The sequence below is a fragment of the Zea mays genome, chromosome 7 (assembly GCF_902167145.1).
Source record: "Zea mays cultivar B73 chromosome 7, Zm-B73-REFERENCE-NAM-5.0, whole genome shotgun sequence".
Taxonomy (NCBI): Eukaryota; Viridiplantae; Streptophyta; class Magnoliopsida; order Poales; family Poaceae; genus Zea; species Zea mays.
This window is the reverse complement of record NC_050102.1, coordinates 163,862,947-163,889,065: the sequence shown is the minus strand read 5'-3', so window position 1 is coordinate 163,889,065 and position 26,119 is coordinate 163,862,947. Positions and strand designations below refer to the sequence as shown.

General features: G+C 50.2%; 1 protein-coding gene across 1 annotated transcript; it reads right to left on the bottom strand.

The window, feature by feature from the left end:
- Positions 1-1,382: 1,382 nt before the first annotated feature.
- Positions 1,383-3,724, bottom strand: LOC100285105 (uncharacterized). The gene is given in 4 exon segments (NM_001158000.1): positions 1,383-1,632; positions 1,804-2,058; positions 2,178-3,515; positions 3,597-3,724. Coding segments are annotated over 4 exon segments (1,755 nt in total). The 5' UTR covers positions 3,667-3,724; the 3' UTR covers positions 1,383-1,540.
- Between the last annotated feature and the right edge of the window lie 22,395 nt (positions 3,725-26,119).

The window sequence follows — 26,119 nt, the reverse complement described above, 5'->3', positions numbered from 1 at the left end:
TCTATGTAATCATAAGATAGTTTAATAGACAATTTATTAAAATAAATTATCATTTCAGTTGTCTACTCATAACTCGTTTACATATAATAGAAGGAACACATTTGAGTTGCATGACAATCGTAACTTTTTTTTGAAATAAAAGTTACTGTAGGGAGGCTTACAGTATTTTATTGCTTAAGAAAATGAAGGGGGAGTAGATACAGAAGGGTAAGTATAGAAAGAAAAATGAAAGTTACAGAACAGAATACTGAAGCCAGGTTTTAATTTTATCTCCTATTACTGGCTTAACTCGATGACATAGAAGGTTCATTTCTGATTTGAACATGTCCCGACAACCTTCATGACAATCGTAACTCATGCAACGGTGTTGGATTTATCACACATATAATCCTAAATTTTAACTTATTAGGTTGTCCGTAGCAAATAATGTAAAATAAAAATTGTACACCATATATTATACTATTTATATAATGAAGTTTGAAATAAGGAATACGATAGGATAGTTGCAGGAGACAACATTAGACGGTTGTTTTGCAAAAGTTCTTTCACTAGCTATCTCCATGTATCATAAAAAAATTTATTCAACATTTTTTTTCTTGCCGGTGTGGTTTGGCCACTGCAAGTATTCGATATATTTGATGACATTTTCGATACTAATGAAACTATTGAACTTTAAAAATGTATTAGGTCTTATTGTCTATTGCATATGCACGTTTACCTGTCTAGTTTTTGTTGCTCATCCGATACTGCCTGAAATTGAAGCTGAAATTATATACTTTCACAGCAGATGCTCGCCAGCCTTTAGTGCCACTACTAGATGTTCGTTGCCTTTGAAGATACTATCAAGGAGCAGGTGAAAGCTAAAAAATTGTTCACTATTATTAGTATCTTTTTCTTCCTTCTAATATCTACTCATGAGCTAGTATTGTCATAATTTATTTCTTTTTGCACCATCTCATTATACATGCAATCGAGTTGCCATCAACAGAAGTTTGAATTTTGTCCACGTGTATTATCTTTTACTTATATTAAGATTAGATTATGAAACCTAAAAATGTGTATTTTTCCTTTTTCTACTACGACTCTTTTTATTCTTCTTGCCCCCCCCCCCCCCCCCCCCCCCCCCCCCATCTCGCGTGAACTCTCGTGCGTTCGTCTGCACAGTCCTATCATGACGACTGGCGAGGCACATACTCAGCGGCCATGGAATAAACAAAGAGAGAGGGAGATTGAAGAGAGTTTTTTTTTTGAATTTAACTAACTGACAGATGGTGATGGCGTAGTGGTGGTTTGGGATTTTTTTTTTTAGTTTCATAGCGTAGCTGAGAATATAAAAAAGTTAAGGACCCCAGATGTATTTTTAAAAAAGCTACAGTATCCGATAAAGCCAGAAGCCGGGAACCAAACCTAGCAGGAGATCCGCCTCAGGAAACAGGAACGATGGTTCATGAGTGTCCGAAAAGCAAAGCAACACAAAGACATCAGTTATCCTGATGTGCAGATGCCAATGTTTACATTATTCTACGTTCCTAGTACGAGGTTAAACCGAACTTGTCTTGAATCCTCTAGACTTGACTGTTGTTGTTTCTTGAATCCAAGCTTTCGACGGGAGGACGCACTTCCCAATAATCTCTGCGGTGACCACACAATGCAAGCAAACAAAAGTGAGCCTACAGTTCACTGGATTTCTGGATCCCCCACGTGGGAGACATGTTTCACGCTTTCAGCAGTGAGGGACAGCTGGAGTCACGGCCGGCGACGGCGAGAGAAAGAAAGAAAGAAGCGTGGCGTTCGTGGACTCACTTGGCGCGTGGTAGACCACGGAACCGGCTCCGGCGAAGTCGCACGTCCCGCTGCCCCGCCCCTTCCGCTGGTAGTAGCTGTTGAACGCGTACGAGGCGTGGGCGACCACGGTGTTGGGCTCGAAGCACGCTCCGCCGGGCTGTATGGCGCCGCAGTCCGCGCCGTTGGCACACGCGTAGTTCAGCGCTGCCAGCAGCCGCGCGTCGCCGGCCGCCGCATTCGCCACGCACCAGCTCACGTTCGGGTCACAGGTGCCTACATGACACGAACACAAGTAAACAACACGTTGCCATGCATACCACTAGAAGTAGAAATTGAGAATCTGTGTGTGTGTGAGAGAGAGAGAGAATCGGCGATGGAGATCGAGAACTCACCAGCTGGTTCGTGATACACGACGTAGGCGGCGCCGTCGAAGTCGCACGCCGCCTTGGCCCGGCCGTTGCGCTGGTAGTAGCTGTTGAACGCATACGAGGCGTGCGCGAGCCTGGTGTCGGGCTCGAAGCACGGCGCGCCGGGCTGGATGGCGCCGCAGTCGGCGCCGTGGCCGCACGCGTACTCCAGCGCCGCCTGCAGCCGCGCGTCCCCGGCGGACGCGTTCGCCACGCACCAGCTGGCCACCAGCGCGCCGCCCCGGAAGTCGAACTCGTACACCTTCGTCCGGTTCGGGTAGAACAGCCCGAAGTGCTGCTCGACGTCGTCCGCCCCGTCGCCCTTCTGGTTCTCGTTGAAGAGGGAGAAGATGTAGACGTCCATGTCGGCGTCGGGGTGGTACGGGGTGCCCGTGTCACCGGACAGCACGCGCTTGATCAGGTAGTTGTTGTACGCTTGCGCGTTGGCTACCGAAGCCGCTTCACCTCCAGCCTGCTCCAACTCCAAACGCCTCCCGCCGCCGCGTGGGCGTGGCCGCGGCCTGCCGCCGCGTTTGGGTTTGCCGCCGGAAGGCCACCCGCTCTCCGAAACGTGCGCTGCTGGCGCCACGGATTTTGGCCCCCGCGCACTGGATCTGGACGTCCCCAGCTTCTCCATCGCGAAGTACGTGGCGTCGAGCTGGGCGTCCAGGAGGCTGTGGTACACGAGCCCGGTCACGGGGTCGCGCACGCCGGTGGCGTTGGAGTTCCCCAGGGCGTAGTCGAGGGAGATCTTGTCTGGCTCCTCGGCGTACGCGAAGAACGGGTAGGCGTTCACGGTGAGGTACGACCCGGTCCGCTCCAGGAAATCGATCATGGGCTTCATCACCGACCGCGCGATGTCGTCCCGGAACCTGCCCGCGGACGGCGGCCACGACTCCTGGAGCGCGGTGAACGCGATCGGCGTCGAGACCTTCACGGCCCCGTCCAGGCCAAGCTTCACCAGCGCGTCGTGCACGTTGGACATGGCCGGGACGAGCTGCCCGGTCAGGTTCTTGGCCTCCTCGAACACCTCGTTCCCGACGGCGACGGCGTGGATCTGCGTGGCGGGGTAGTACGCCGCCACGTTCCTCCGCACCCACCGTCGCGCGCTCGACGGGTCCGCGGCCGCCGCGGCGAGCTTGTCGTTGGGTAGCATTACCATCACCGTGATCCCGGTGTTGGCCAGGGCCTTGAGCACCTTTGAGTTGGCGTCGTAGAGCCTCACCGAGGTGATGCCGCTCTTCTTCAGCAGCTTTACCACCGAAGCCGTGCCCGGCAGGTCGTTCCCTAATCGGCCGTAGCTCACGCCCACCACGCCGGCATCTACATTGTACACGATGGACAACGATTAGCACTAGATTGGACCTGTAAAATAAGCAGCAGGTGCGAGCCGAACGCGGTTACCGGCAGGGGAGAAGGGGAGCACAGCCAATGCGGTACTCAGGAGGACGACGAAGACGTTAGTCAGGGCCATGCTCCTCTCCTCAGTAGTCAGTAGTGGCGACGAGACGGCAGGACCCGCGAGACATGCTGAGCAACCAAAGGTGCGTGGGATTTAGGTAGTGTTTGGATGGAAAGGATGAAGAAGGATGAGGTGTGAATTGTGATCATTCTAAGTTGACTCATGTTTGGTTTGGAGGTCCAGAGTCAGGGTCAAGGAATATTCTTCAAAAATAGTGGATAGGGTCACCCCTCAAAAAATAAGGGACGAGGTCAACTCAGGGTTGATCCCGTCCCATCCCTCATTGACACTGAACCAAACATCATATAATTATAACCGGGCGGGGTCCTCGCGTGTAATGGAATGGAAGGTGCTCAAACTCACAACCATCAAGGAGTATTGTATCTGTTCATCGGATAAACTAGGCACGTGTTCTTGCATATAAAAAACGCAAGCGTCAAAAAATCGTGGATAAATTCTGGGATCAGGCTGATTAACTAAGGCCCCGTTTGTTTGGTTGGAATTGAATTCCATTTCAATAATTATAATTTTTACAAAACTAATTAAGTTCATATATTTATATATGTAATATATTTGTATATTATCTTAAATTATATGCGAGAGATAGTTATATACTACATATATGTTATAGCGAAGCAAGTAGAACAGTGTGTTATAATTTGTACATCGGAAAATTAGCATGTAAATCTATAGAATCAATTTCCAACTCTCACCCCATGAATTTGAGATGATCTTATATGATAACTTTGGAAAGTGGTGAAATGTCACATTCTAAAAAATAGCCTATTTTATTAGTAAGATTCCAATTCCTCGAAATGAAAGGAAACAAACGGGACCTAACCAAAATTGACGATTTTCCTTATTTACTCATAGCCTCATATTCTAACACTATATAATCGTACTCCCTCCACTTATGGCCACCAAAACACGTGGCCTACGAGCCCGACAAAAAGCCCACTCTTTGGGCTCGATCGAACCCGACACGGTCCTGCTCTATGCGTCCCTGGCCCAGCTTGGCACGAGCGACGTGCCAAGTTTGTTTAGAGTTTTTGGCCTATCGGACTAGCCCAAACACGATACATTCTAAAATGTGCTAAGACTCGAACCGTTTAATAAGGCAAACGTTGCAAAGATATCTTTATCTTTTATTTAAGGTCTATCAATATTTGTGATATGTGTATTATTTGTAATATATGCTATTGTATTTAGATATATCCTTCAACTGTGATTTATAAATATGTTCAATTTTTATGGCGATCTAATTTTAAGCTTGGTTTATGCGTCGGCGGACTTGTGCTGGCTGGATGTTCATTTTCGGGCCGGACTTACTGAGCCCGCCCAGCACGGTTGGGCTCGTGCTAGACTCGTTCACATAGTTGAGCCCATCGGGCAGCTCGATCCAACCCGGATAATTATTCAGGTCTAACTGTACCGTGCCTAAGCGGACCGTGCTTCATCGAACCCGGGTCGAGCCAGACGACTCGTTTGGACATATCTACTCCACTCCATCATGAATAAAATCAATACATTAGATTCTTCTCAATTTAGAATTTTTTATTTAATTAAATTTATAAAAAGCTAAATATTTATGATACCAAATAAGTACACTAAAAATATATTTTATAGGAATCGTGTTTAGTATTTTCATTGCCTGATTCTGTTACTATTTTTTGCTCGGTTTATAAATTCTATAGAAAACATTTTTAAGGACGATTGAGGGTGTCTTCAGCAGCTTTTCTACTTCAAACTTTATTCTACAAACAGTACATAAAACAGTGTCTTCTACAATGTTGTACTTGCATCCTCTATTTTACATGATCTACCGAAGATAATATTTGCCTATCTTTAAAGATAAGTTCTGGAGGGCTAGATAGATAAAGCTGCCACTCCTATAAACCATCTACAGTTAGAGTATATCTCTACTACTACTTAAGTCCCTAGTGTAGACGTCCACAATTTTTGGTTCTGCCGTCTACCGTCGCCCACGCTCTCTCGGCAGCCATCGTGGAAGGGGAATCTCCAACCAGGGAAGGTCCGCGTAGTTCCATGGAAGGTTCGTCTCCGCTCTCCTCTCTGCTGTCTCTCTCGCCGCCATCTGCGTGCTCTCTCGCCGCCATCTCCGCGTCCCCGCTCTCCTCTCTGCGCGCTCTCTCGCCACCAGACCCGCCCGCCATCTCCTCTCTGCTGTCTCCAAATTTGCGCGCTCTCTTGCCGCCAGACCCGCCCGCCATCTCCTCTCTGCTGTCTCCAAATATGTGCGCTCTCTCGCCCCGTCTGCTCCCCCCCCCCCCCCGCGATACTCCCCGCCTGTAGGTAGAAGAAGGCCAGCGCCTTGGCCAGTGCTGCCCGGATCACGGCCGGGGCCTCGCCCGCGCCCGACCCTCGGCTGCTCCCCCTCCGTGATACGCCCCGCTTGTGGGTAGAAGAAGGCCAACGCCTTGGCCAGCACCACCCGGATCACGGCCGGGGCCTCGCCCGCGCCCGACCGGAAGATGTGCATCGACTCCACCAGGATCCGGAAAGGAATCATCACAAGGAAACCTCTGCGTCCTTGTCCTCCCGTCTTCGGCGCCACACCATGTTCGCCGCGACCTCCGCCGCGACCTCCGCCCCACCCCCACCTCCAGGTCATCCAGCCTCATCCCAATCGCGACAAACCAGAGGAGAGCACGAGAAAATTCCCAATCCGCAGGCCACCGCTTCCCCTCTCCGTTTCCTCCAAATCCAATCGTCTCCAACCGTCAATCCGCCCGCCACCTCCACCACCGAATCCCAGGCAGGCATGGAGTGCGAGCCAGAGGAGCTCTGTTGGGCGGCGTTGGCATCGTGGAGGGGGAGCAGCTGGGGCGCCCCGCCATCCGCTGCACCACCAACGACATCTACTTCGCGGATCGTCTCCAACCGTCGATCCGCCCGCCACCTCCACCACCGAATCCCAGGCAGGCATGGAGTGCGAGCCAGAGGAGCTCCATTGGGTGGCGTCGGCATCTACCGCTTGTCCGCCTACCACACCGCCTTCGCGCTCCTCTTTGCCTACCACGTCGTCGTCGTGCTCGTCTTCGTTGGCCTCCTCGTCGCTGCAGAGCATGGCTCCGGCGGATGCAGACACGGATGAGTTTGTGATGGCGGCCGCCACCAAGGCTGCCGACAGTGGAGAAAGGTTGATATCTTGATCTCTAATACCCTGAATGGCAAGCCTCCATATTCCAGCTACGCATGTAGACACACGCTAATACCCTGAATAGCAAGCCTCCATACCTGTTGGGGACTTGTTCTTAAATGCTATGAATTAAGAACAAGGCAACATAAAATGTTAAATGTTAATGTTCTTCGTCCAACGAAGCATTATTCCCTTGGGGATAATGGACCTTGGACGAAGGTTGATGGCAATGCAATTACGAAGGTTATATCTTCGTAATCGAATTCTAACAGATTGTATAAAATGACATAAAATATAAAATATAGAATATCAAAGGTAAATGAATCATAAATAAACCATATTTTATCCATTCATTATATTTAAGTGTTGAATACAATTATACCTCTGCCTTGACAAAGATTGGTTCACGAGTGACGCGATTGCAAATACCGAAAAAATCGTCCACAGTAAAGGAATACTGTTTACTATTTATAGGCACAGGACCCAGCCTGTGAGGAATTACAATCATACCCCTCATAAAAGTTTACAACAATGACTCGAACTCTTATGGGCTAAAGGGTCATTCTATCTTTAAGTCGGTTTGCATTTCCGAAGCTTCATGAACTGCATCCTTCGGTATCTCGTACAAACAGCTTCAGCCGAAGCTGCTTCTTCCTGCACGACCTTCGGCGACGAAGCATGGTCCCAACAGTAGCCCCTTCGCGGTGCTAGATCGTTTTTCGTAACGAGCTTGATCCGTGAAAAAAGTATCTCAAGCTTCGGGAAGCCGAAGGTCCAAAAAAACACCTTCCCTGAGCTCGTTGCCAAGAAACGATTAAAATAATCCGAGCGCAAGGTGGCCCCGCCATGCAGCAGTTACACGTGTCCTGGCGATTCACCTTCTCGGGTTCTGTGGCCCAGTGTTCAGTGGGTACCAGCTGTTCGCCTGGTGTAAAAATCCTGGCGACTCGCCTTCTTGCCTGCATCACTATATAAACAGACGGGTAGGTGTGAAGTTACCACAGCATTCATTGCTATTTGCATTGTTTTGCTGCCAAAATTTTTAACCATAGCCGAAGCTTGACTCTCAGAACCAGACGAAGCTCCAGATTGAAGCCTACTTCGTCAGAAGAAAAAGCTTCGGAAGAAAAAGCATTTAGTTCCCAAAAAATTCAGAGTTAAATGGCCAGAGTGCGTTCTACCGCTAGGGTTGAACGTGAGGGAGGTGAAGCTGAAGGATCGGAGACTGTTCCCATCTTCGAAGCGATGCAACGATCCGGACTGGTAACCCCAGAGGAAATCCCCACTGCTGAGGCAGAACAGGCGACTGCCGAAGCGGAAGAAGAAAACATTGAGGAAACTGATTCCGAAGATGATTACCGTATTGCCATGCCAAGTAAGCCCAGCCACTTGGACTTCGGAAAGTCGACTGTTTCGAAGGCTGATCAGTCCAAGATGGTGAAATCGGGTTATTTCAATGAAAGTCAGAAGAAGCTACTTCGCTTCGGAGGGGAAGAAACTACCCCAAAGCCAGAGAAGGACGAAATAGTTATTTTCAAGAGCTTTCTAAAGGCTGGGTTGAGATTCCCCCTGCATGGGATTATTGCAGATGTATTGAAGAGGTTTGGGATCTACTTTCATCAGCTGACTCCTAACGCTATCGTTAGGCTCAGCGTCTATATCTAGGCCCTCCGAAGCCAGGCGGTGGAGCCGTTTGCGGACAGCTTTTGTCGAGTTCACGAACTGCATTATCAGACGAAGGCTAGAAAGGATGGATTGCATGATAACTTTGGTTGCTATAATTTTGCCTATCGGAAAACCACAAAGTTTCCTGTCATCAGCTATCGAAGCAAGTGGCCGGCAGGGTGGAAATCGGAATGGTTCTACGTCAAGGTTGATGACGACAAGGAGAAGCTCGTGCAGAGTCCGCTTGAACTAATCTTCGGAGAAACCCGACCTCATTGCAACATGACACCAGAAGGTCCAACCCAAAAAGCGTTGGCTGAGTTTAAAATTATTTCAGAGCATATCAGCACAAGAGACTTGGCCCAAGAGTTTTTGGCTTTCCGGGTTTTTCCTACCTTAAAAGAATGGGAAATGCCGAAGCTGGAGGGGGAGAAGAAAGAAGGGGAACTTGTGCGGTTACCTTACTATTACAAGTTTAAGAAATATTTTAAAACACCTTGCCAAGAGTGGTTGGACACGATTGAAATAATGTGCAATGAAATACTCGGTAATTATTCCAAAAAAGAAGATCAGCTGATGACTGCAGCCTTCGGTACCCGTCCGAAGCGAAGACTGAATCGAGTGCTGGACGCCCTGGGTTTTGAATATCCTGACTACGAAAATCTGAATAAAGGTATCGAAGGCCGGAAAAGGAAAAGGGGAACCGAAACTTTAAATGAAGATGAGAAAGACCCACCAAAAAAGAAGAATATTCCGAAGAAGAGGAAAGTACTATCTCCGAAGCAAAAAATATCCGACGAAGAGGAGACTCCCGCATCACGCTCTGCCACTGACGTGGAAGAAATTTTGAAGGTAATGACTGAATCCCTGCCTGCGAAGCTAAGTCCATTGAGGCCTCAATTGACAAAGTTTTTTCAGAAGGAAAAGGAGCCCGAAAAAACGAAGAAAACGACTAAAACAAAGAGACAAAGAATCATCGCAGTGACAGAAGTCATTGACAAGACACCGCCGAGAGCTTCAGCTCAGAAGATACCAGCGGCTGAGGAAATAACAAATATTGAAAACACACCTTCGGAGGTCGCGGCTGCCGAAGCTACCTCAATTGAAGATTTGAACTTGGAAAGCACAATCGAACACATCGACAAAATACTGCTAGACATGGCCACAGAAGAAGCTACTACTGCCGCCGAAGAGGCCATGGCCGCAGTGTCTGGGAAAGAAAAGGAAATTGCTGATGAAGCTTCAGAGGACGAGGCCTTCATGTTTCAAAATTTAATGGAGACAAATTGTCAAAAACCGAAATAGAAGAGCTTAAAGAGTATGCCAAATCTTGTGGATATAAACCAGGAGCACTCCTCTTCGGAGGTATTGATGATGAAAAATTAGACTGTATCCGGGATCAAACTGGAGCTAAGGTTATCGGTACTCTGTCAAAGAGTATCGGCTTTCCGAAGCTGGAAACGGACATTAGCCGCTACCGACGACAACATATCGTTGGTAGTTTATTTTATTCCAATTTCAAGGTGAACTACTTTTCCCTTGACTTTTATTGTTTTTAATAATGAAGACATGTCTAACGAAGGTTGTTTACGTGCAGAGTATGCTGTTGAGCAAAGCTTTGAAAATGCAACAAGATCTGGAAGACAAAAAATACGAGGTTATAATTGAAAATTTAGAAAGCAAAATAAAAGAGCAATCAACTACTATTGAAAAGAAGAATTTCGAGCTTCAGGCAACTGAAGGCTTATTGGCAGAATCTGAAGCTAAAATAACATAATTGAATACGAAGCTTCTCTGCCAATCTGAACAGTTTAAACAAGAAAAGCAAGAACTTAATGCAAAACTTGAAGCCGAAGTCCAACAAAATTCAGATTTGAAAAGACTATTGGCGGGCCTTCAAGACAAATGTTTGGAATTTAGCAACAAATGTATTCAACGACTGAGAAAAATTTTCCACTCAGTTGGAGCTAGCAGTGAGAAATTCACCCCATCAGCTGAAGATTTACCAAAGACCTTCGAACATATTGAGGGTGAAATTGATGAGCTTGACGAAGTTATAGCCGGGCACGGTGACTTCTGCGCCTGGGTAGCTTCTCGGGGCACTGCTGCAGCTTTCCTAAAAGCTGGCTGCGATCATGGAAAAATTGTCAATAGGCCCAATTTCACTCTATCACCATCAATTCTGGATGACATTCCTGATCTCGCCCGAAGCATTTCTAATAGATTTGTAAAGATGATATGGACAAAAGGCGGGCGAGAAAAGGCTGGAGACGAAGCTCGGAGTCATCTTGAACCAGTAAGAAATCATACCTTGTGCTTACCTTTTCCTTCAAGCTTGATTTTGACTTACAACAACTTAATTCATGTAGGATGACGAAGCCGAGGCCGATGCTTAAAGAGAATGACGCCGAAGCTGAGGTCCCTTGAAGATTAAATAGGAGTAGACTGTAGACAGACTCAAGAAACTTTTGAGATAACTTTTGTAAATGTGGCTAAACTTGTTCTTAATGAATTCTGTTCATACCTTGTAATATGTTCTTACCCTTCCATTAATGTATGAGAGGTGCTTTGATGTGGACGAAATTATCTTTTTGAGCCGAAAGCGAAAAAACACCTTCCCTTCTTTTCGTACACAGCGAAGCATAAAAAACAACATTTCCCTTTCTTCCGAAGCTTTTCTTTTCGTACACGAAGAAGTACAAAAGACAGTTTTTTCTTTTTGCCGAAGCAGCCACTTATGCTATGATGATGGTTATCCTACATATGCCTGGATGAATGTTTATGAATGCAAATGTTATGATGTAATGTGATGTGCAAATGAATGTCCAAACACATATCCGAAGCCATAATCACAGCCGTTATTTCCTTAGAAACAATCACATATCAGCGCTGACTTTTCGCTGTAAGCTCTGCATTCCCTTAGGAACGACTTTGGAGCTTCTTCGCCTTTTACTTTCGGCGGAATCAGCGTTGACTTTTCGCTGTAAGCTCTGCATTCCCTTAGGAACGACTTTGGAGCTTCTTCGCCTTTTACTTTCGGCGGAATCAGCGTTGACTTTTCGCTGTAAGCTCTGCATTCCCTTAGGAACGACTTTGGAGCTTCTTCGCCTTTTACTTTCCGGCACTCGATGGTGCGTTCTCAGCTTTTACATTTACATCCTTGGGGGATTTTGCTCTTATAGAACTAAAAAAGGAAATTACATATGATGGCCCCATTAAAAACCTTTCTCCCCCTTCAGAAAGGAAAAGGGTGCCATGAAAGAAAAAATATAAAAAATTACATCAAGTTACACATAATATCGCCGAAGCTCATCCGCATTCCAAGATCTAGGAATGTCGTTGCCGTCCATATCCTTCAATCTGTATGAACCGGGTCTTGACGAAGATGCTACCAAAAAAGGTCCCTCCCATTTCAACTGCAACTTGCCCACTGTATCTGGGTTAGCCACTCGCCGAAGCACCAAATGTCCTGGCTCAATATTCTTTAGCCGAACCTTTCTATCACGCCATTTGATTGTTTCGGCTTGATACTTATTGATGTTCTCCACAGCTTGAAGCCTGATCCCTTCTATAGCATCTTTTTCCACAGAATGAATAGCTTCAGAATCTGATTCTGCCGAAGCTACTACTCTTATTGATCCAGTTTTGGCTTCCTCCGGAGTTATTGCTTCGTCACCAAACAATAGTTTGAATGGAGTAAAGCCTGTTGACCTTGATATTGTTGTGTTGTGGCTCCATACCACTTTGATTAATTGATCTGGCAACTTTCCCCTGGGTTGATTGAAGATTAACTTCATTATTCCTGTCATTATAATGCCATTGGCTCTTTCAACGAGTCCGTTTGACTCCGGATGCCTAACTGATGCAAAATGGATCTTCGTACCAATTTGATCACAGAAATCTCTGAAAGCTTCGGAGTCGAACTGGGTTCCATTATCTACAGTGATGGCCTTTGGTACCCCGAAACGACAAACAATATTCTGCCAGAAAAACTTTTGAATGGTGGCCGAAGTTATTGTGGCTAAAGGCTTTGCCTCAATCCATTTAGAAAAATATTCCACAGCCACTACAACATATCTTAAGTTCCCTTGGGCCGGTGGTAACGGACCTAACAAGTCAAGGCCCCACCTTTGCAATGGCCAGATGGGTTGTATGAGCTGGGTTAAGGACGAAGGTTGTTTTTGATCTCTTGCACATTTCTGACAACCTTCACACTTTTGAACTAATTCCGCTGCATCCGAAGCTGCCTTCGGCCAATAAAACCCTTGACGGAAAACTTTTCCAAGTAACGGCCTAGATCCAATGTGAGATCCACACAGGCCTGCATGTATTTCTTTCATCAATTCTATGCCTTCGGTTCTAGATAAACACTTGAGTAATGGAGCACAAACTCCATGCTTGTACAACTCCCCTTCTATCATGACATATGGACGAGCTCTTGCCTCTATCCTCCTATTATAAGTTTCGTCATCTGAAAGGAATTTACCCTGAAGGTAAGAGATGATCTCAGTTCTCCAGTCTTCGCTATAAACAGGAGATATATTGAGGACTGCTCTTTCAACAAGTTCCACTGAAGGTGCTTTTATTGTTTCGAAGAACACATCCGAAGGTAAGGGCAGCCCCTGTGCTGCTGACTTAGCTAGCAAATCAGCATGCTCATTTTGTCCTCGAGGGATATTTTTGACAGAAAATCCTTCGAAGGAAGCTTCGACTCTTCGGACCGTGTCTAGATATTTTTCAAGCTTCGGATCTTTAGCCTTGCAACTCTTGTCGATATGACCCGAAACAACCTGGGAATCAGTTTTAAGAATGGCCCTTCTGATTCCCATTGCTTTTAACTTCCGAAGACCCAAAAGCAGGGCTTCGTACTCAGTAATATTGTTTGTACAACTAAAATCGAGTCTTGCCGCATAACAAGTTTTAACTTTGGATGGTGAGACCAACACAGCGGCTGCTCCTGCTCCGAAGGTTCCCCAAGACCCATCGCAAAACACTATCCATACTTCGGCATCTTTATTTGTTTCTTCATCCTGAGGCCCTGGCGTCCAATCGGCGATAAAATCTGCCAACGCTTGAGACTGGATCGAAGATCTATGCACATAATCAATGCAAAATTCATTGAGCTCTGCAGCCCATTTTCCAATCCGCCCAGTAGCTTCTCTATTTCTCATAATATCCTTCAACGGCTGCGAAGAAGGAACAACAATATTGTATGCTTGAATGTAATGCCGAAGCTTCCTGGATGCCATCAAAACAGCATATAACACCTTCTCCAATTCTGTATAGTTTTTCTTTGATATGCTAAGAACTTCAGATACAAAATACACTGGGACCTGCTTCTTGACTTGGCCATCAAGCTTCTCCTGAACAAGTGCTGCACTTACCGCTGAGTGCGAAGCTGCCACATATAATAACAAAGGAGCCCCTGGCGTTGGTGGAGTTAATGTTGTTAAATCTATCAAATATTGCTTCAGTTCCTCGAAGGCTTTTTGTTGGCTTGGTCCCCATTGAAAGACTTCGGCTGATTTCAGCACTTCGAAGAATGGTAAATTTCTTTCTGCTGATCTGGATATAAATCTATTAAGAGATGCCAGCCTCCCTGTCAATCTTTGGGCCCCCTTTTTTGTAGTGGTGGCTCCATTCGAAGTATAGCTTCAATTTTACTTGGGTTAGCTTCAATTCCCTTTGTTGAAACCAAGCATCCAAGAAATTTCCCCTTCTTTACTCCGAAGACACATTTTTCTGGATTCAACTTTAGGCCAGCTTGTCTAAAACTGGCGAAGGTCTCCTACAAATCAGCAATGTGATTTTCCTGTTTCGTGCTTTTTACAATGATATCATCAACATAAATTAGCACATTTCTGCCTATCTGAGACTGGAGAACCTTCGCAGTCATTCTGCTGAAACTTCCTCCAGCGTTCTTGAGCCCCTCAGGCATCCGAAGGTAACAATATGTTCCACTAGGGGTTATGAAACTGGTCTTCGGCTCATCCTCCTTCTTCATCCAAATTTGATGATAGCCTGAATCACAATCAAGAAGACTCATAAGCTCTGACGAAGCTGCTACATCAACTAAGGAATCTATCCTTGGCAATGGGAATTCGTCCTTCGGACATGCCTTGTTGAGATCTATTAAATCGATACACATTCGCCATTTGCCATTGGCCTTTTTTACCATAACAGTGTTAGCTAGCCATTCTGGGTATTTTACTTCTCTGATAACTCCTGCACTGAGGAGTCTTTTGACTTCATTACGAGCACCTTCGGCCTTGTCATCAGACATTTTCCGAAGCCTCTGCTTTCTGGGTCTGAAGGATGGGTCAACATTGAGCGAGTGTTCAATAACATCCCTGTTAACTCCGCAAAGATCATTGGCTGACCATGCAAAAACATCTTTGTTGTTGAACAAAAACCTTATCAAGGTTTTCTCCTGTTCTTCGGATAATTGAGAGCCCAACAGCACCCTCTGCTCTGCTATGTCCTCACATAAGAGCATGGGCTTCGGCTGATCTGCTGAAGCTGCTTTCTCCCTTCTGAATTTGTACTGTTCACAAGCTTCAGCTCCATCTATGTTATGGATTGCTTTTGAGTCAGTCCAGTTTCCCTCAGCCCTTCTGGCAGCTTCCTGACTCCCATGAATAGCAATGGGTCCTTGATCCGAAGGTATCTTCATGCAAAGGTAAGCAGGATGAAGAATTGCTTCGAAAGCATTGAGGGTGCCACGACCAATAATTGCATTGTAAGGGTATTCCATGTCAACAATGTCAAACACAACTTGCTCAGTTCTGGTGTTGTTGATGAATCCGAAGGTCACTGGCATGGTGATCTTGCCCAGTGCTACAATCTGTCTTCCTCCGAAGCCACAGAGAGGGTGCGTAGCATCATGAATCTTATCTTCTGGCTCTTGCATTTGCCTGAAGGCCTTAGCAAATATGATATCAGCTGCACTGCCTTATCAACCAAGACATTGTGGACCAGAAACCCTTTGATAACGCAAGAAATAACCATAGCATCGTTATGAGGAAAATCCTTGAGCTGAAGGTCCTCCTGGGAGAAGATGATTGGAATGTGGGACCACCTTGACTTGATGAAGGGTCCCTGCACTCCAACATGTTGTACCCTTCTCTGCGCCTCTTTCTTTTGCTTTTTGTTGGCTGGTTCTGAGCACGAACCACCTGTTATCGGGAGCACCAGCTTCGGAGCCGAAGCAGCTCCAGCTCGATCGTTGAACGAAGCCATCAGCTCAAAAAAGTGGAAGTGAGTTCACCGGAGGTGGGCGCCAATGTTGGGGACTTGTTCTCAAATGCTATGAATTAAGAACAAGGCAACATAAAATGTTAAATGTTAATGTTCTTCGTCCAACGAAGCATTATTCCCTTGGGGATAATGGACCTTGGACGAAGGTTGATGGCAATGCAATTACGAAGGTTATATCTTCGTAATCGAATTCTAACAGATTGTATAAAATGACATAAAATATAAAATATAGAATATCAAAGGTAAATGAATCATAAATAAACCATATTTTATCCATTCATTATATTTAAGTGTTGAATACAATTATACCTTTGCCTTGACAAAGATTGGTTCCCGAGTGATGCGATTGCAAATACCGGAAAAATCGTCCACAGTAAAGGAATATTGTTTACTATTTATAGGCACAGGACCCAGCCTGTGAGGAATTACAATCATACCCCTCATAAAAGTTTACAACAATGACTCAAACTCTTATGGGCTAAAGGGTCATTCTATCTTTAAGTCGGTTTGCATTTCCGAAGCTTCATGAACTGCATCCTTCGGTATCTCGTACAAACAGCTTCAGCCGAAGCTGCTTCTTCCTGCACGACCTTCGGCGACGAAGCATGGTCCCAACAATACCCTGAATGGCATCTTCACACACAGAATTGTAGTGATTGCATGCTTAGGTAGCAAACAATTAGTAGCATCTGAATACAATCAATAATACACTGACATTAAAAAATTACTACAATACTACATAGCTCCTCTGTAGTAGATCAATGATTAACAAGTTAACCAAGCTAATACCACTTATTTCAGTAGTCATGCTAGCACCAAAGCCCACGATAATGTTCAGCCGCGAGCTTGTCTTTTTTTATTCACTAGGTTGTGTTGTCAACTAATTTGCTTACTGTGGAGTAACAGATATTGTTTGGTGTTGAACAACATTGTTATTGAGTGACTTGTTCTTTTCATCTGTTTGGTTGTTGTTCCCTTTATATTCCAATCATCTTGACATCTGACCAGATTTGGATTTTTGCATCCGACTGCAAGGAGAAGGCGGCGAGCAACAAGGACTCCGCCAAGATGTTGACAATGGTGTTGCCCATGCGTAAGAGGAAGGCCCTAAGCCATCGTCCAGCCCACACCCATCCAGTTCGGGAGCTTCTCATTATGCTCTCGGGCCATGATATGATCGGCATCGCGTTAACAGGGTTGGGAAGATGCTGGTGTTTGTTGCTTCGTGCTGCATCGATTGTGCTGGACGTCAGGTACTAAGGTTGTTGCTGTGCATTGGAGGTGTGTATATGAGGATGCAACTCGATAACTGCAGGTGTGTTCGATTTTGCATCTGAATCGTGTTTCCATAGCTAACTGTTGTATACATTAATTTCATCTGCTTAGTTATGTGCTGACGTGAATATCTGAACAAAATATCCTGTTGTAACCAATCATAACTGATGTTAGAGTTTATCTTGGGCATTCTTTTCATGGCCCTGTGTATGATAAATTGACAAGTTGAGGAAGGTACACCGTACACACACCTGCTCGCAAAGTGAGTTCATGGCAGTTCATGACTATATAGTAAATAGCACTTGCATATCATGTAGGACATGGTCTCATGCTGGATGAAAACATATACCACTTCCAAAAAGTGATGCACATGGTAGCAAAAAATGCAACTAAGGAAAGAGTAGTGTCGGGTACCATAATTAGGGGTACCCCCAGTACTCCTAAGCGTGGCTGGAGAACATCTTTTAAAATAAACCATAAAGACTGGTAAGCACAGTTCAAAGTTAAGGCCTCATCTACCAAGGGACGCGATCCCGTCTCACCCGAGCCCAGCCTCGGGCAAGAACAATAGTCCCGAACGGATTCACGGCTCGCCCGAGGGTCCCCTCAGGCAGTGGTCGCACCTCCGGCTCGCCCGAGGCGAAGCTCGGGCAAACTTTGTTGTATAGCGACCTCGGGCAAATCGCCTTGCCACCGACCGTATCACGTGCGCATTTAATGCGGGGATCACCTGCCACCTTATCCTGACACGCGCGCCTCAGTTGGCAAGGTCGAAATGACTGCAGTCACTTCACCCTTTTACTGATCGTTCTGACAGGATGATGACACTATTCACCCCGTTTAGACCAGTGTGCCAACCACCGGGGTAAGACTGACAACAGTAAGTCACCGCCTCTCCCGAGATCAGCCTCGGGCGCAACAGGAAGTTCCGCCTCGCCCGACCCCAGCCTCGGCCTCGGGAGGAGGTCTTCGCCTCGCCCGACCCAGGCCTCAGCCTCAGCCTCGGCCTTGAGAGGAGGTCTTCGCCTTGCCCGACCCAGGCCTCAGCCTCAGCCTCGGCCTCGGGAGGAGGTCTTCGCCTCGCCCGACCTAGGCCTCGGCTTCGGGAGAAATCACCGCTTCGCCCGAGACAGCCTCGGACCGACTACGCGAACAGGGAATACAACAATATCCTTCCCCTAGCTAGCCACCTCAGGCTACGAAGGAACAAGACCGCTGTCACATCAAATTACTCCAGTAACAGGTAATGATGATCCCCGGCATGCGCCCCTGACGACGACTGTCCTCAGCTCTCTACAAAGTCAAAGAAGCGTCAACACGACACGAACTTCAAGGCCAGCTCTCTACATAGTGCGTGGCTTCAACTCAGCGGAGCCGGCCACACCGCTACAGGGGACAGGACCTGGGGCCGCGCCGCCGGCCGCGCTTCTACAGGGCTCAAGCGCTTCTCCGCCGTCCATGTTAGCACATAGCTACACCCCCATATGTACAACTGGGTCACCTCCTTGTATCTATAAAAGGAGATGCCCAGGGCCTTCCCACGGCACGCTTTGAAGGCTTACTCAGACGGCTCACCAAACATCAACGCACTTCAAGGCAAACCTTCTCTCCACAGCACTAGACCTCTCAAGAGACCTGGGATCCGTTCCCTCTCTCGCAAAGCTTGTATCCCCTACTACAAGCACCACGGTGCAAGATAACATAAGCCTCATCCTCCCTCTTGTGTTTCATCTTGCATCAATCCATCCGGGCAGGGACACGCAACATCAAATTCACTAGTCGGTTGAGGGCCCCCCGGGTTCGAAACACCGACATTTGGTGCGCCAGGTAGGGGCTCGCTGCGTGTTGACAATACTTTCCCATTCAGTTCCAGATGGATAATCTTCAGCAGCCTCTTCAGCCTAGGACGGTGCTCCGTTTTGGGAGTCTCAAGTTCATGTCCCTCGACGGCAGCTACGACATGATACTCCTCCTACCGCAGCACGACAGCAATGACGGTCGTCGGCTCGCCCGGCGGAGGCGAACTCGACGACGACATCTCCCTAGGGCGGAAGAGGGACACTCGGGTCTACCCCGCCACCCTCCTCGCCGAAGGAGAGGGAGACGGGGTAACCATGGCCAGGCAGGAGGCACCACCTCGTTGGTTGTCGGACCAGAGCGAGTTAACGGCGCCGGCACCCCTGCGGGGGACATGTTGGGCGTTATCCTCGCACCTAGGACAACGACGGGTGTCGCTTCCCAACAACGTGCCAACCCCAGGCGGACTGATGACGCCAGCACCCTTGCGAGGGACTTGTCGGGCATTAGTCTCGCGCCTAAGACAACGACACGTTTCATCTCCACTGTAACTTCACCACCATCCACCAACCAGGAGGTACCATCGGTTTTCCATCCTGTTTCTTTTAGGTTCAGCTTCGATCCGTCAGGCGACCCCACTTCGACGAGCGCTTTCACAAGGACATATCCTGACCTCCCAGGGTACCATATGTGGTCAACTTGGGACCTACTGATGGTCGCCTCGACCTCCGAACCTGCGGGTCCCGAGGAAGAGGACGACCCTGACTTCAGTTGGGATTTCTCCGAACTCCGTGATCCCAGGGCCATGCGAGACTTCATGTCCGCATGTGACTACTGCCTCTCCGGCGACTCTGACGACGACCACAACCTTGATGACAAGGGTTACGACCCAACTCGCGAGTGCTTCCACATCGATCAGGAAGGGCACGACAGAGACAACCACCTCGACATGCCAAGAAACTACGACGCCCCTGCATCCTACCCACAGACTTAGAATACGGTTCCCCGAGGGCAAAGGCATACGACGACCAAAACAACCAAACCAGCCGAGAGGATTCATTGGACCAGCTGGAAGAGGCTCGGGACATAGCCTTACTGCACTTAGCGCAGTATCAGCAGTCTCTGCGACGCTATCACGCCCGAAGGATTCGGCCCCGAGGCTTCCAAGTTGGAGACTTGGTGCTTCGGCTACAACAAGACACCCGAGGGCGCCACAAGCTTACTCCTCCCTGGGAAGGGCCGTTCGTTATGGCCAAAGTATTGAAGCCCGGGACATACAAGCTGGCCAACGATCAAGGCGAGGTCTACAGCAACGCTTGGAACATCGAACAGCTACGTCGCTTTTACCCTTAAAATGTTTCAAGCTGTGCATGTATCTCGGTTCCTTTACATGTATAAATAAAGTCTAACCGTCAAGGAAGGATCGGCCTTGCCTCGGCAAAGACCGACCCTCCCTCGGGGGCTAGAAGGGGGGAACCCCCTCCGCGTCAAAATTTTCCTCGGAAAAGTTTTCTACCAAAATGACTTTTGTGCCTTTCGACTATATCGATAACGGAATCCTAAAAAATGAACGAGAGAGACCTCGAACGGCAAGGCCGACCGAGCCAAAGGACTCCTACGCCTTCGGGATACGGATACCTCACTCATCACCTTCCGCGAAAGGTACCTCACGCTCGGATAAGTGATTCTGCTACCGAACAAGTCCTAACGCTCGAAACGAGAGGAAAGAAACACAACTTTATACTCAGACACCCAAAATGTTTAGGCCTCAGTGGCCGCATAAAACATACACATACTTAAAATAACTGTTCCACTCAGGCTCAGGTGTCGGCAGGAGGAGGAGGAGCACCCTCGGCGTTGTTTCCACCAGCGACAGAATGTGGACCGACCTCGGACGACGACCCAGGCGGAAGGATCTCCACCTCAAAAAAGGAAGCCAGCTCCGCGCCTAGACCCTCAGCAGCCACATTAAGCCTTTGGGCCTCGGCCAAGGCGGCCTCCTCGTCATCAGGTAGGCAATAGCCCTCGCTAACCCGCTCCAAATTCACGTCGTAGTGGGAAGCAAGGACGGCGAAGGCCCGCCTAACACCATGATGCAGCGCCCCGCGGAGTCTGCTGCGCACGTGGCTGCCCAAGGCCCGCAAGCGACTCTGGGGGGAGCTGCCCGAGGGGACGTCGTCGAGGCCAAAGGTCCGGCAAAAGGCTGAAATGGCCTCGGACATGGCCGTGCGGTCAGTCTCCTTCTGCTCGACCACCTAGGCAAGCGCATTGCAGTTCTTAACGGACTCGTTAAGAGCCGTCTCGAACCCTGAAGACAGCTAGACAATATTCAGACACGAGGAGAAGAGTTAAGCTAAGGCAAAATCACAAAGCAGGCAAAACGTACGTTTGGCCCGAGCACGCTGCTGTGAAGCCATAGCTTGGGCGGACCAGGCTGACCCGATGGCTATGGCCAGGCCCTCCGAAAGGGTCCCGGACCGAGCAGTCGCCTCAGCTAGCCGCTCCGTGACCTCAGCCAGCTGTCCCTTAAGGGTCTCAGCCCGGCTCACGGCCTCGGCAGCTTGGCCCCAGAGTTGGTCCCGCTCTCTGGTGACCTGACCAAGCTCCAGCTGCCGCTACTGCATCTCCTCGTCTTGGGAAGCCGCCTGCTCCCGAGCCGACGAAGCCTCCGTCCGTGCCGACGCCGCCTATGTCCGCGTCGCCACTGCCACCGACTTCAGCTCCTCACAGAGCAGCCGAAGGTCCACCGCCTCGGCGCTCTGTTGGGCGAGGCGTTCGTTGGCCTCGGTAAGCGCGGCCCACTGGAGCCGCAGCGATTCCCAAACGCTGCTTTCACGGCGGAGGAACATCGACTTAGCGGTACTCATGTTCGCAAGCTCCTGAAAAGGAAAATAGAATATCACAAAGAATGCCCTGATCACACAAGGTGTGCATCTAAATCCTTACCTGGAAGACCCTAGGAACGTCTTTAGAAAGGATTTCCATGGCCATTCGAAGCGACCTCATCGCCGCCTCGCTATATTCACGGAAATTATCCCGCAACTTTTCCTCCAACTCATTATTAAGGGCAAGGAGAGGCTCTGAGGTATCGCGACCCTAGAACACGAGCGGCTGCCCTCCCCACTCATTGGGATTGAGCTGCGTGGGGATAAGGCCGCTGCTCCCCACGACGGGCCACGGATCTGCGCGCCCCGCGACCGAGGCATCGGGTCCCTCTGTAGCCAACGCATCGGGCCTCTCCTCGGTCAAGGTGACAAGCCTTCGCTCACCAACCTCGGCAACAACGGCCGCCCCCTCCTCACGGTTGAAAACGGGGGAATCAGGGATGACCAGGACCGAAGGAGCCGGGGGCGGAGGCACCTCAGCCATCTCAACATCGACGGCGACGGGCGGCTCCGTGGGCGCACCAGCGGCGACCCTGGCAGGAATCGACATCGGCGCTGGCAACGAGGCAGGCGGGCTCGAGGCCGCGGCCACGTCAACGGCCTCCCCTGGCATGATGGCCGCTCCCAACAGGGGGTCGACCTGGGAGGCTTGCCCCACGACAGCCCGTGCCTCCTGGGCCCCCCGCCGGAGGGCGCTTTGCGCGGAGGCCGACCAACCAGCATGGCGCGCCGCAGCTCCGGTTGAAGAGGCCGGCCCCGTCTTGAGGGCCTTCGTGGGGGCTAGACCAGCCGAGCCCTGCCTCCGCTTGATAAAAGGAAGAAAAGGCGAAATCAAGATACACAGAAAAATGACTGAAACAAGGGTACCCTCAGATACTTACCCGCTCTGGGGCAAGGCCAATCGTGCCTGCGGGGAGACCTCTCGGACCCCGGTCTCCGTAGACGCTGCTGAGGGTTGTCCAGCGGCTGGCTTCGACGCCGCTTCCGCCTCGGACGCCCGAGGCGCCAAGGGGGCGGCCTGCCCGAGCGACGTCACGACAGCCGAGGGACCAACTTCCCGTACGGCTGGCACATGCACATGCTCTTGGGGGCATGCGGTTCGGCCTGACCCCTGGAGTCACCCCAATTATCTCGGCCAAGGGGTCAAGTACCCCCTAGGCCCGCCTCTGCTCCTCGGACTGGGACCCCAGCGTCCCGACCCCAAACACTAGTGGTGCCAGCCCACCTGGAGGCTGGCTTGACGACCCCTGGCCCAGCCTCGGATCCGGACTGAGGCCAAGTCGGGCAGACATGTCTTCGTCCTCGTCATCATCATCATCATCATCATCATCATCGTCGTCGTCATCGTCGGGCGTGTCCGGCGACGGCTCCAACGGGAGCCCATCCCTTGCTTGCCTCTGACGACGCTTCTCCAAGGCTTCCCGAGCCCGCATCCTCTCACGAGCTCGGGCCTTTTCCACATCTTTTTTTCTGCTTATCCTTCTCCGCGGCAAGCCTACGCGCGGTTCGGTCCGCCGCGTTCTCCGGGACTGGTGGCCGAGAGGTTTTAAAATTCCTCAACCCCTGGGGATGAACAAAAATCCCAAGGGTAAGGACTAAAGACGTAATAAACACATCACAAAACAGAAGAAGGGTCGGACACTTACCAGGGACACATATCCGTGGTCGGGACGCATCGGGGGCTGGTTAAGGACGCCAGCGTCCAGCCTCCCTACCATGCCCGCTATCCGTCTGAGGAGGTCGTCGGTGGAAAGGGGGGTCAAGGACATCCGTGAACCCTCCAAATCAACCCCCGACTTCATTTTCGAAAGCCGCAACCGCCGCTCTGCCAATGGGAGCACCCTCTGGCGGTGGATAGCGGCAACGACCCCCGCGGCGGTAAGGCCTTCGGCTTGGAGCTTCTGCAGGGCACGGAGAATGGGCTGGAGCTTCTCCTGGTTCTCGCGTGTGGCCCCCCAGCGCCAGTTATCGCCAGTGGCGGTCACCACTCGTTGAGAAAAAGGGCGGCAGCACCCCGTCGTCATTCCGGAGATAAAACCACCGGTTCTGCCACCCCTTGTTCGAAGACACAAGGGAGGCAGGGATGTACTGTTGTGCGCGTCCCGACCTCAGCTGGAGGGTGCAGCCGCTAGCCCGCACCACCATACGGACCTTCTTCACGTCCGTCGACGCGACGAAGAACTCCACGGAGAAGAGATGGGTCCACAGGTCCCAGTGGGGGTCAATCCCCAAAACCCCCTCGCAAACCGCCACGAAAATGGCCGCCTGCGCGATGGAGTTGGGGTTGAAGTTGTGAAGCTCCACCCCGTAGTAATGCGGGAGCGCCCGCATGAACGGCTCGCTGGCATCCCAAACCCCCGCTCATGAAAAGGGGTGAAGCTGACCACGTGCCCCGGCGGCGGAGTCGGGTCGGCCTCGCTCCCGGGGGCCAACCACTCAGGCTGCGGCCCGCCGGAGAGAGGACGGAGCAAACCCTCGGCAACGAGGGCCTGTAGATCCTCCATAGTGACGGTGGAGAAGGGCCACGGGTCGTGCGGCGGAATGACGGTTGCGTTGTCAGCCATCGCCGAGCGGAAGCGGTGGAAGCGGAGGGGACGAGGTGCGCGATTTTCTCTTCTCTCTGCCTACTCTCTCAGGTTGCGAAAGCAAAAGCGGAAGGCAAGCGCAAATGGCAGGGTAAAGAACCACTGTCGGCCCCTCTTCCAGGTATATAAAGGCCCGAGCGAAATCCACCCAAAACATCGCCCGAACCCCTCGTGAATTTTAAATTCGAAGGCAAAACGGTTTTTCCGTTCCTCGAACGACTCGCGCACGCGCAACGGATACCCCGCGAGTCGCCCGTCCCGTCGCATTAACTCTCTGGCAGGACACACGTCACCCGTGGCAGCTGAGCGGACGCCGTTTTGCCTCTGTCATGATGACTGCCTCAAAAAAGGTGCGCCACACTGTTTCGAAATATCTCCTTTCTTCCTTTCCCCTCTCTCTCTCTCCGCAGGGATCAGGAAAGGAGATATTTCGAAAGAGTCCTTCTCAGCAAAGGAAACTGGCCCCGAGCCCTCCTACTGATCAGGGGTTCGAAGGTTGCGCCCTGCGGGGTTCGGCAACCGCCCTAGAGCACTCAGGCTCCGAGCCCTTTACTGATCAGGGGTTCGAAGGCTGGCCCCTCGGAGGGATTCGACAGCCGCCTCAGAGCATGCAGAGTCAGGGATGACCCTGGGTACGTCCGTTACATGGCCAAGGCTCGGACTACACTCCCGAGGTACCCTAAGACATTTCCGAGACCAGCGGGAACAGTTTGTAGTGGAATCCCATCGAAGGGAGGCACCGAGCCCTCGGACCCTATCAAATGGGTTCTGGTCTAGCGAATCACCTGCAGGTACTTTTGGAGCGCGCCTCTGGGCCACTAGCCGACCCTTATCAAACGGGGCTCGACCGTCCGCTCGGATTACCCGTTAGCAACTCACTGGAAACACCGTGTTCGGCGCCCACCAAGGGTAACATAGCGTGTTCCCCCTTCCTCCTTGCGGAAAGGCGACGAAGGGGCGTACAATAAAAAGTTGAGATGGTCCTTGATCGTCCTCTTGCTCCGTGCAGAGGCTCGGGGGCTGCTCTCGCACCAGGCTACGGCCAAATTGTTGACCGCGTCGACAAACTAACTTAAAAACTCGGAGCCTGACTATGCACCCGGAATGCGGCCAGGCCGCATAAAAGAACAACAAGGCCGACCGAGGAGTAACAAGAAGAGCGTTAAAGACCTCAGAGGAGTCAAACCACTCCTCCGAGGCCTCAGGGGCTACACCCGACGGGTGCGCTCGCGCGCACCCATCGGAACAAAATACAACTGAAAAAGGCCAGTCACCTTGCAAAAATCCGGTAGAACCTCCAAGCGAGTGCCTACACTCCCTTTGAGGCTCGGGGGCTACTGTCGGGTACCATAATTAGGGGTACCCCCAGTACTCCTAAGCATGGTTCAAAGTTAAGGCCTCATCTACCAAGGGACGTGATCCCGTCTCACCCGAGCCCAGCCTCGGGCAAGAACAGTAGTCCCGAATGGATTCACGGCTCGCCCGAGGGTCCCCTCAGGCAGTGGGCGTATCCCCGGCTCGCCCGAGGCGAAGCTCGCGCAAACTTTGTCATATAGCGACCTCGGCCAAATCGCCTTGCCACCGACCGTATCACGTGCGCATTTAATGCGGGGATCACCTGACACCTTATCCTGACACGAGCGCCTCAGTTAGCAAGGTCGAAATGACCACAGTCACTTCACCCTTTTACTGATCGTTCTGACAGGATGACAACACTATTCACCCCGTTCAGACCACTATGCCAACCACCGGGGTAAGACTGACAACAGTAAGTCACCGCCTCTCCCAAGATCAGCCTCGGGCGCAGCAGGAAGTTCCGCCTCGCCCGACCCTAGCCTCGA